This window comes from Morone saxatilis, unplaced genomic scaffold (assembly GCF_004916995.1).
Source record: "Morone saxatilis isolate NCDOM2014 unplaced genomic scaffold, NCSU_SB_2.0 Contig2, whole genome shotgun sequence".
Taxonomy (NCBI): domain Eukaryota; kingdom Metazoa; phylum Chordata; class Actinopteri; family Moronidae; genus Morone; species Morone saxatilis.
This window is the reverse complement of record NW_023339762.1, coordinates 12,918,884-12,930,768: the sequence shown is the minus strand read 5'-3', so window position 1 is coordinate 12,930,768 and position 11,885 is coordinate 12,918,884. Positions and strand designations below refer to the sequence as shown.

Here is an 11,885-nt window from a genome sequence, read left to right as displayed (position 1 = left end):
GCAGTGGGAAGCCGAACAGGGAGCAACTTGGGGTTCATTGTCTTGCTCAAGGACACTTTGACACATGGACAGGGGGATCCAACCGTCAGCGACCCGCTATATGTACTGAGCCACTAAACACATTTTAGAGACAAAAAATGAAATAAAAAAATCTAAACATAAGTCAGATCTAGTGAGGACAACGCCTGCTGGGCTGGCTGAGGGAAGATTTGGGGGTTTCACTGCTGCTGCAATATCTTGCTCCCTGTGGAAGTCGGGGGTGTGAATGAGCTGAGACTCGCGGCTGGTTGGAGAGCTGGTGACAAATACTCCGAAATTGCCCCTCAAAACGCCGAGCAATAACCTGGCGGACGCTCACTCAAACAGCTTAAAATTCCTCAGCAGCGTTTATCCTCGACAGTATCAGGGGACACTACCGTTTCAGGAGAGACCGGGAAGTGGCCAAAGTGACACAGAGAGCTCGTTTTATCGCTGAATGTTCACGGAACGGGACCCATGTTTTGCAAAGACTGCTGCTGCTGCACGGGCCGGGCCGTGGAGCCACAAAGCGACGAGAAAGACAACAGAAGTCGAGGAGACGGCGCTCAACAAAGGAGGGCAAAGCAGGACGTGTGTGTGTGTGTGTGTGTGCAGGGAAGCGATGCCCTAGATCTGTATAACGTCTGAGTTACTCTGTAATTCAGACTCCTTTCATGCTGACGGGCAGCCGTTTCTCAACCCGCACCTGGAAAACTTAAGAGAATGTGTTCAGTGGCATCACATCTCCATGCGTAAATGGAGACGCATCGGTGCGTATTTGCTGTACTTTTTCATTATGCGTACAATGAATGATGTTTGTTTTGTCACTTACTCAAGCCCTGTCCCATGACCACACTGATATAGATGCATAATAGACTTCCTCATACTTCGTATCTGCCATGAGTGATGGCGATGCCCGCAGAATCTGACAGGACCGGTGCGCAAAGCAGCACTCATGAAAAAAGCTTCAGCGCACCGGATCGCAATGGTTATGTGAAAACATGTGTCATCCCACTGTGCCGTGACCGAGATTACGAGTCGTGGGTGAGGCTAATGTTCACAAAAATATGGAGTTCCCAGAGACTCCGGAGTGCCGTGTGTGCGGGGTCGCTTTCGGTTTTTCTCGCTCTGTTGGTCAAATGTGCAGACTGGAAAGCTGAAGCAAGCAGCAGCGCTGACAACACACTCTCGCATTCATCGTCTCCCCTTCACTTCGTTTCAGGCTGCGCGGCGGAGCTGTTGCAAACTTGCTGGAGTGTGATTTCGACATTGTTCACCCTCGTATGTGCCTTCTTTTGGGTCGGTGTCTACTTAATCCGCTGCGGGGTTCTAATCCAGACCGCTCTCTCCCTCCTAACCTTGTGCCACCTGGGCGAAGCAGCGGCGTGGTCTCTTCTGGACGGGACAGATGAGCAGCTGTTTTCATTCACGACAGCAGCCGTGGTCGTGCTCATCTGCGTGGCCACCGGCGCACTCATGGTAGCACGGCTGAACCAGGGCATATCTGTGATCCTTTTCATCAGCATAGTCAGGACTATCTCACTCTTCTCGCTGCACAAAGTACGGGCCACTTGGAGACCGTACGTAGCGTACCTGGTTGGAGTGCTGGGCATCCTGCTGGCGAGGTATGCTGACAAGCTCCTTCCCAACCAAGGGAGACACAAGGAGGGCTGCACCCCCGTGACTGGAGCCAGGGAAGAGATCCCTGTATTTAAAAGGCGCAGGAGGTCCAGTTCTGTGATAGCCTCAGACATGGCACACAGTCAGTCCAACAGTAAGTCACATCGCCGGACCTCTCTGCCATGCATCCAGAGGGACCAGGTAAGAAGTTTATGTGCCATTCAACTTTTTTATTTCTGGCTTGTTTTCTTCTTCCAATGACGAGTTTTGTATTTGAGGCAAAGGGAAGAAAGGATGAAGCAGTGAAATTGCAGTAAAATAAGGGATGTTTTATGAATATCAATATTTTTGTTTCATATTTTTTTGTCAATATTATTGAACTATTATTTTGGCTGGTAATCAATGCATTTAATACTAAGGGTTACAGAAAAGAATATATGTATGTCAAATGTATAGCTAGTGTATACATATAAACAATAACAATACACTATTATTATCATTATTGTTATTATCATTGTTGTTGTTGTTGTTGTTGTTGTTGTTGTTCGATCCTGTTTGCAGTGTGGATTACAGTTTGTCTGGGTGTGCTTGGATCTTTGATCAGTTCTGATTCCTCTCTTCTGACTGATATCTTGTAACAGTGCAGCCATTGGTAGGCAAACATGGAAATATAACAAATGAAATTTTTTTTCTCATAACAGTTACATTATTATATAATGCCTCATACAATGATCTCTTTAAAATATAAATGATCTTCTGCTGTTATCTTCTGCTTAAATCTTTCACACATTTTTCTTCTGAAAACATTGCACCTGTCAGACCAAGGTGCTGATTTAATTCATGTAGACACATACAGTGTAGGTGCAAGTGTAGCTCTCTTTTGCTATTTGGACATAAAGTACCAAATTTGGTATTTTGTTGCTAAAGGGATGCTATTTTAGAAGCAGCTTTCAAGTGCTGATGTAAAAGGGAAGCTGAGGATACGTCGCCAGTGAATCATCTCATGCCTAATTATTTATGTCAAACATTTTCCCCAAGATGATCTCTGAACCACTGCCTCAAAACTGACAAATGCATTTTTGTCTTTCTGTCCTGGACTTTAATAACACTTGGTCCTCATCCCTTATCAGGGCTTGCTGTCCTTAAACCCGAGGAATTTAGCAGCTCAGGCTTTTAAACCTCTTCTGATACTGATACACATGCGTAAAATAAAAGGGGGGTGGGGGGGCTCATATCAGCTCCTCAGCCATCCTTATGGAAAATCAATGAGCATGCTGAGTATGTGAATGGGAAACAGACTTTTGGAGTGATCAAAGCTCTCGTTGTGACCTGTGAGTGCGGTTAGGTTGGGAGATGAGAGGCTTCACTGTCGGTCGGCCACTTGAAAGATGCCCTCAGCTCTCAGGGCTGGTTAGCGTTGTAGTGTGCTTGTTTGTTTTACTTTGTGGTCACACACATACACACAGACACACCTACACATACACAAATCAGATATGAAAAGACTCTTAGATATTTTAGAGTTTTCATTTAATTTTGATTGAGGTTTGATGTCTCAACTGAAGCTTATTCAAGTGTCAGTCATTATTAATTTGATATGCAGTAGTTGTTTTTTTTCTGCAGTAATGGGGTGAGGATGTATCTTTGTTTTCCAGTGAGTGATGATCTGGAAAATGGTTGGCTGTATAATTCACATTGAATAGTTACTGTATGGCTCTAAAGACACAGATGGCAGATTATTTTACACTCTGCTGTATTTTAAAGCACAATGCCGCTAATTATGGAAATATACATTTTTCAGTCTTAATATTAGTTTACATATACAAACAAAACAATACATTTAGTATACATTGTTTTTTTATATTTATTTGGTGTTGTTGTTGCACTGAATACTGAAGTTTAAATATTGGGAATTTTTTTAAAGAATATTTCATTTAAAATAATTTAAATGAAATATTTTATTTCACATCACTATAGTGTTTTTATTATGGCAAGAGTGAACATAGGCATTAGTCAACCATGCTGTTATAAATTCAGTTGCAGTGGACACCGATTGTGTAAAAATAAAAGAGGATGGATACCATTACATTTGGATTCAGACTCAATTACTTTAAGAGATTCAAGATGCAGTTACTGGGAGAACAATAAAAACAGCCCCAAAATCAAGACATTAGTTGTAAACAGCTCTTATTGATCCAACTGTGACAATTTACACAGTTTAGTCTTTAGATTTTTTTTTCTTACAGCAATGTCCCAATAAAAGCTGAGCAGGTTAAAACTACCAGACAACCAAAGCAGGCAATAACATCCCACGATGTAAACATTTACCACATCTCTGACTCTCATCTGCTCTGTCACTTCAGTCAGGTTGGAGCCCTCTGCTGAGAGATGTTCTTTATTACATGTTTTTTGTCTTGGAACCTAAAAAGACAACAGTGCTCAGACTTTCTTGATAGTAGGTAAAAGTTAAGCTAAGAATATAATAGATTTTCTGTAATTTCCTGAGTGTTCTACCATTCACTGTCATCTCTGGCGGCAGTACTAAGCAGTTGACCAGTCATGGCCTGCCTGTAATTGAGACACACATGGCGTACATATGCTGTCTTAACCATGTCTTGTCTGTGTGGTCTGTAATGTGTCAACAAGCCCGTGCTGACCCACGCTAGTCATCACCTTGCTCACACGGGGCTCTGGCCTCCCTAAGGGGGGTCAGAGGCACATTTGGGGGCCACAATGCAACCACCATATGGTGACAAAAACAGCAGAGATGCCAGACGACAAAAAAGTATCTAACTGACTCTGCCTAGAGAAAAAAAATATAAGCAAACTACATGGCAGCAACGTGGCCATACTTTTCCAGGTACTGCTTCTCAGTTAGATGACCTGAAGAGGCTAAATGATGTTTTAACAGTTCTGCCCTTTTGCTGTGTGCAATAGAGTTATGATGTTTTAAAGAAGCAGTAAGAGCTCCATAACAAGGAGTAGATCTGCACTTTGTTGACGTGACGATGTTTGCATTAGTGGTGTGCGTCTGAAGTGTTTGAAGAATAGTGTGAGGTAGGATGAAGGATTACAGTTGATACATAACTTTGTTTTTCTCAGGAAGGTTCTCCCACAGACCTTAGAGTCTTATATAAAGGCCCTTTAGATTGATAGTCACTGTGTAAAAACTGTTTATTCAGAAAATAAATAGAGCAAAGAGGAATCCCTCTGTCTCGTCTTCCTCACAAGCCTTAAATCTGCCATGATGCCCTTCGCCACTCTGCCAAAGCCATGCTCCAAAGCCATGCCTCAGTCTGCACAACTGTAGATTTAATAAACAGCAGTTTTCCCTCTTTTTTGATCACAAATTGGCTGCCAGCATCTATCAGCTTACTAAGTAGGTGCATTGCGCAACGTTGTCCCATCAGCATGCGTAATAAAAGAAAGTCATTATCAGCTGATCTGATAGTGGTTAGTGGAAGCCTCTGCAGGATAGTCCTTCTTCTTGGGTTAATACAAAATGACAGGCTGGTCTTCTGTTTCAGCTGGGGATATTGAACTAGAGGAAGAGGTGTGGACTTGTGGTGTGGATCGCTTTTCACAGTGTGTAAGGAAATTTGAGTCCGAGGCTCTCCTGCTGCAGACATCAGCGCTGTTATAGAACTTTCTCTCCTCTCAAGCAGTATGCCATGTTGCCAGCACACATTGAATGTTTTCACCTAAACCTACCTGAGCTGCAGATCTGGAGCAGAGCTGATTAGCCAGAAAGAGAAGAGGACATTAGCAAGACGCTTCTGCTTTTTAGATGATTCTCTTTACGAGGTGTTGGAAGCCACTCCCTTTTCTGTCAGTAACTCCACCCCTCCTTGCAGCGCTTTGCTCTCTGTCCTTTCACTGACACCAGCAAAAATATTATCCCAACCAGAGGAGGAAATTCTTTCTTAACTTGGATGATAAAGATATTCTTGAAATCTATGGTAATGACTTCCTGTGGAATGGGATCCAAACATAATTACTGTTGCTGTTGTAAATGTTTCCTGTTACTCTATTTTTGCTGCACCGTCCATAATTGAATTGTGTTTTGGATGGAGGAGGTTGTTGATAGCCTGTAGGGCAGTGATTTACCACTGGGCCACTGTGCACTCTCATCCCAAACAGCTTGTTTGTATTCTAAACACATTGCCTCGTGGAATATGTTTTTTTACTCTTTTTTTTTTTGACTGGACTGGCCTCTGGGTTAGAAACGGTCTCATTGAATCAGCCTCCCCCTGCATTTGAAAAGGAAGCTCATACCTGCTTCGGGTTGTGTGTCTTGTGATTTGGCGATCCTCTTCACAGTTTCTTTCCCCATTCAGTCCCAGTGTATTAGCTACACTGTGCATGTGTGAGGAGGCAAGGGGTGGAGGAATTGGGGTAGGAATGAAAGTAGGTCATTCAAGGTTTTGTTTAGTAGCCAGGCAAAACAGCAGGCTTACGCTTACCCCCCTGAATGGTGGAAGAGTCCTGCGTTTGACTGATGCAGTGTTGCAACGTTAAGCGTGCTTGTGCCCCAGATTTGTATGTGTTACCTCTGCCATGTTGGCTACCCAACGTGAAGCCACATTACACTGGATTTTGGTCTGTGGTGGCATAAACAAGAGCTTCTTTCTCACATTTTTTTTGTCTCACCAAACAGACTAGTTCAGGACAGAGTTCTGCGATGGCCAGCTCCCAGCTGTTTTAAGGATAATTTGTGCTAAAACTTAAGTTTCATTTTCATAGTTTTGGCAATCATTTCAGTTGGTTATGATTACATTGGACTTACCAAAGTAATTGTTAAGATTGTTAACACAGCGACATCACTTATGCAGTCAAGAAATGAGCAGATAGAGAATTACAGAGTAAACACAACAACAGTTAGCAGATTATCCAAACCCTTGTATTTATTGAGGCCAATTCAATCAGGAGAGACTTTGATTGAGAATGAACCTTATTTATTGGACAAAAGGATGACAAATGTAAATCATGACGTGATCATATTCTAAGGGGGTAGTGAAGCGCTGTGTGGTACACTTCTCATGGAGTGTAGACACTGGCAGTGGTGGTGATGAGATGAAGAGAATGGTTGAAAAACCTGGATGTGATGAAGAGTGGATGAGCTCAACCTGGGCACTGGAAGTGATGAAATTGGAGGTGGAGGAAGGTTACGAGGATTCACACTGATGATGGCTCACAGCAACAGAGAGGAGAAAATATTTCAAGTTTGACAACAACAATATGATCGGCTGATGGCGTTTGTGGATGGTCCTCATTGCACAGGAAAACCGAGTAGCCACCTGTAAACTTTACGCTGGACAGTTTAGGTAATAAGTTTACCATTAACCTTAGCTCTGGACAAGCTTGTTGTTTTTTCACTGGTTTCAGTCTTTATGCTAAGCTTATCAGTTGCTCTTGATAAGAAATGGAATAAATGTATTTCCTAAAATGTAGACCTATTCCTTTAAAACCTGTATTATCGTCTGACTGTGTGCCCTGTCTGATCTCTCTTTGTACTGATGTTGTCGTGTTCCTGGGAGAGAACAGTGTTATTATTATAGATAGCAAAGATGCCCACAACTGCAAAAATAAGACTCAAGTTGTAATAAAGCGGAATTATCCTTTAAACTCCACATTACATGGTTCACCCATCTGTGTCCAATTCTTTCATTACCTTCATTTACAGCAACAAGAGTAGCTCATATCCTGAATCTTGCCCTGTGTCTCTGATCACCTAAGCCAACCAAACTAGAGGTCCAGGACTAAGCTGAGTACCCCTCTTCCCTCCACCCCTGGCACGACCACGATCTTGCTCCCTACTGATTACCATGGAAATTATGGAAGGACGTCTGTGTGAGCATGTGTGTGCATGTAAGCGTGTGTGTGTGTGTGTGTGTGTGTTGCCAGCAGCTTGATGGCTGCCAGCTGCTGCAGGCTGAGAGGTTGAATCCGCTCGGAGAAACACGGAGGGCCTCAAACCACAGACACAACCCAACGCAGCTGGAACTGCTAGACAGGCACAGGCCTCCAGGCTTGACACACAGCACACATATTAACACCTCAGGATCCTAATAACTGCCTCACATTTGAATAGAATAGTAGAATCTGAAGCAAATTATGGATTTTTCAATGTGTGTTGAAGGGTAGATTACATGCTGTACTTTCTTCTTCTGCTGTGTGTTCTAGACTAAGGCAATTATGTCACTCAAGTTTTCTGTGTTACCATAAGAGACCAACTATTTCAGTGATGGAGGTGAACAGAATGTTCCTGGCAGAAATGTGTGTAAGTGTAATGTACGTGTGTGTGTGTGCTTGTGCATGTGTGTGTTTGTGTGCGTGAAGCAAAGATGGAGAAAGAGGAGAGTGTGTGTTTGTAAAGGACTGAATGCACTTGCGTATGTGCATATGTTAGGTGTGCGTGAACAGAGCTCGTCTGAAGTTTTTCAACACTATAGCCAATATGATACCTGAGTTTGGGTACTGTTACCATTTACGATACTTTTGTTGATAATTTACTTTGAGAAATATAAACATGTTTTTCTACAGAAAGTGTATGTCAAGTATGATATGGCTACTACAAACGTCAGGCAAATGCAGAAATAGACGACAGTCAACTTTAGAAAATACTGAATTCTAAATTACAGGCAGAATAACACAGAAACTATACCTCTCGACAAATAAGTAATACAGACAGGGACAGCCCTAGAAAGTTGCAAAGCATCACTTATATTGCTGCCAGGAAGGGAAAGCACTAGAGGAGGTACTGTACAACTCATTTTTTGGCACGTTGCTAGTTTACCAAAGCAAACTGAATAACTGTACAGCTTGACTCGTCCAGGTGATTCCAGTGCATGGAGCATTTCCGTGGCAACAGAGATGCTATTGGACTTGATCAAGTAGAGAATGGAAGAAACAGCCTCCAAATAAAGGGAATCAAATTTTGTATGTCAAAGATCTGGTAATTTCTTGGTGGGGTTATAGCCATCTTGCTTCCCTAATGCCACCTATAAGCCATACAAGAGGCTTGCTACAATACAGTACAGTTTAAAATTGCTAAAATTATGACTTAAATTAGGAGGTGTCTGATCTGATCAAAGCATTCAACTCCAACTCATCCCAAATACTCGGCTTTGGAGATATTTTGGTCCTTAACTAAAAATTATTGAGTGGGCGTACCTGATAGAGCATGCGCCCCCTATGCTGACTCCTTACGGCAGCGGCCCGGGTTCGATTTCAACCTGTGGCCCTTTGCTGCATGCCGTCCCCCTCTCTCTTTCCCCCCTTTCCTGTCTATCTTCACCTCTCCTATCAAATAACGACATTAAAAAAATATAGGTGAAACAGGCACGTATAGCGCAGGTGTGTGCAATGCTGAAGCAGTCTTTTTGCTCTTTAAAGGACGGGCAGGTTAATAGGTGCCAGTACGATACCAGTACGACAAGAACATCACTTTTGGGATTCGGGCTTTATTCATGGCTAACTTATTCACTTTTAAAGGGACATTAACCCAGTTGCATTAAGCTTTGGTATCATCTAGAAGCCGACATCAATATTTCTTGGAACTGGTCGTCGCAACGCACTTCACGCCAGTCATCTTCTCTGCGACGTGAAGGAACATAGGGTTTCACACTGCCACTTCCTGCTTCCAAATGTGTAAAAATGTCATTCATGCATCGACTGGAACGGAAACGTCTATAATCCTTTTGTAGCGGGGCGTTTGAAACTTAACAAACCAGCTCTTTCTCCCTCGTAAACAACAGGCACCAAGATTCAGAAAATCTTACTGCTTACAGTCTTCGACATACATATATAACCCACTTTCAATAAAGGTTAATGTTTCCACGGGTGAAATGCTTCTTTAAGGCAGATTTTCGGTACTGATACGGATGCTTTTGTTGTTAATTTACCTCTAAAATATGAAGATTGTTTTCTACCAATCCCTTCTTAACACAAGCAGTCATACAAAAGGTTTCCATAAATACAATACAGTCTAAAATTGGAGAAATTATAATTTAATCACAAATACCACTACCAAAAAAGTATGGAAGTTCGATTCCCAGCTTTATGTGTGAAACAAGCGTTTGTGTGCGCAAATTTGAAGCAATGTTTTCACTCTTTAAAGGATGGGCTGGTTAATAGGTGCCAGTACGTATCCGGCACGACATCACTTTAGGGAATTGAACGCAACACGTTTTGCTTTCATCTCTGTTTATCCTCCTGAAGGGCCTTTTCAATCACACGAGGAGCCCACCTTTAAGACAGTGATCCCTTACATGAGGGGACATTCCTGTGCTTGCCCCAGCGCTAAATGAACTGGAATGTGCAGGTTGAGCAGACCCTGAAGGACGGGCCTGTGGGCTTATTCACCCAGCCCTCCCCTTCCCAGCCCTCCTCTCCCCACACACCCTGACCTGAGCCAACACCACCATCCTGGGCTGTCACCAGGTGTGCAGCTGGCCTCTGCCGAATGAATAGACACTCTCATTTCGCCCCGGGAAGTGTGTGCTCGGGTGTGCATGTTTGTGAGAGGAAGGTAGAAGCAGAGAGGGGGCAGAGTAGTCCTAGACATAAATAGCTGCAGTCAGTAGAATGTGTGAAAAACAAATGGAAGAAACAACTGTTAATTTCCCCTCTCACAGTGTGCACGTGCACATTTGGGACAGTGGTGTTCGAAGCATTGATCTCATGGCCTTTGATTGGTGTGCGGGTTCAGAGAGGAAGTGCAGCTAGTCCCTCAGGTCCAGTCTGGCCATTGTGTCTCCACTAGAAACAGACCAGGCCACAGTCGCTGCTGCTGCTGCCATGATTCATTTAACAAGCAGGAACATTTTGAACCCCTCTGACTGGGGCTGGCCAATAAATCCAAACATGGTCAGCTATTAATTGATTATATATTTCAGGAGCATGACAAGGCTGCTTTCACTGATGGATGGTTGCATTTAGTAATCCACAGCCTGGCTACAATTGAACAGGCTATTGCATTTTTAATTTTTTTATTTTATTCAAACTGTTCATGCAACATACGTTTTCCTCTAAACATTACAGCTTCTCCATTTCACCACAGGACTGTTGCACATTATTTCCAAAATACCAGTGGTAGAAAAAGTGTTCAGATCCTTTACTTAGGTAAAAGTAGCATTACAGCAATTTAAAAACACTCCATTACAAGTAAGTCATGTAACAAAAGTTTTTTCTGCCTTACTGTGCTTACAGTGTCAAAATTAACAGTATTTGTTTTGTAGCAGATTGGTCTCTGTCAGAGTTATAAACTGCGTGTTATAGTATTGGATGATTGTTGCTGATTTTTAAATATTTAAGAAGCATTTTTAATTGTATATCTTTTTGAGGTCAAGCTCATTTTACAACTCATTACATACCCTAATGCAGTTAATCTGTCAGTGCATTATACTTTATAAACTGATCTTATGTTTTGTAAAATCTTGATCGGCAAAGTAACCAGTGGGTGTCCAGTAAATGTCGCGGATTAAAAAATACAATATTGCACACGTTGCATGTCTGTCTAGCCCGATGGCGTGGTATAAGGAAATGTGTTATTGTAACCTCTGCCTGGTGAGCCCTCCCCGTCCGTCCAGCCCGCTGCCTCACTGGCTCGCCATGAGCCTGTCTGTCCTTGCAGCCAACAAGGCTTCTGCTGTTCCCTGCTCAATGCTATGTTTTACTCTCTAAATATGTTAGAAAAAAAAAATCTGTCTGTACATCTGTCTGTCAGTCGGGTTATTTCACCCCTTGCAGGGGCGAGAGGGTTGGGGTTAGGGGCTGTTTTCGTGCAGTCATTTTCAATTAGACAGATATTAAAAGGGCAATGTATAGCTGGAGTCCTGTGCTATAATTTGCATGATGGTATACATGTCTGTCTCTATATGTCTGTATGATTTAGATTTTTATGGACACACTGTATACAAACAAACATCAGTGTTGGAATGCTGGTTATGATGCTCAGTTTAACAGCGTGGAGCCATTTATGTACCACTTTGTTCTCATTTTTTTAATACACTCTGCAAACAGAAACCGCCAATGGTCAGCTCAAGGAAATTAGTTATGTTTATTAATTAAAAATAGATATAAATGGGAGGGCGCCCGGATAGCTCAGTGGGTAGAGCTGGCGACCCATGTACCGAGGCTGAGTCCGTGCTGCAGCGGCCTAGGGATTCAAATCCAACCTGCGGCCCTTTGCTGTGTGTCATCCCCTCTCTCTGCCCCTCTTTCCTGTCTCTCTTCAACTGTCACTATCA

General features: G+C 42.8%; 1 protein-coding gene across 1 annotated transcript in view; it reads left to right on the top strand.

The window, feature by feature from the left end:
• Nucleotides 1–208: 208 nt before the first annotated feature.
• Nucleotides 209–11,885, top strand: part of LOC118330943 (cGMP-inhibited 3',5'-cyclic phosphodiesterase A-like) — a 75,706-nt gene continuing 64,029 nt past the window's right edge. The window contains exon 1 of the mRNA XM_035665687.1: nucleotides 209–1,839. Coding sequence (XP_035521580.1) covers nucleotides 925–1,839 — 915 coding nt within the window. The 5' untranslated portion in view covers nucleotides 209–924. The remainder of the gene's footprint in view (nucleotides 1,840–11,885) is intronic.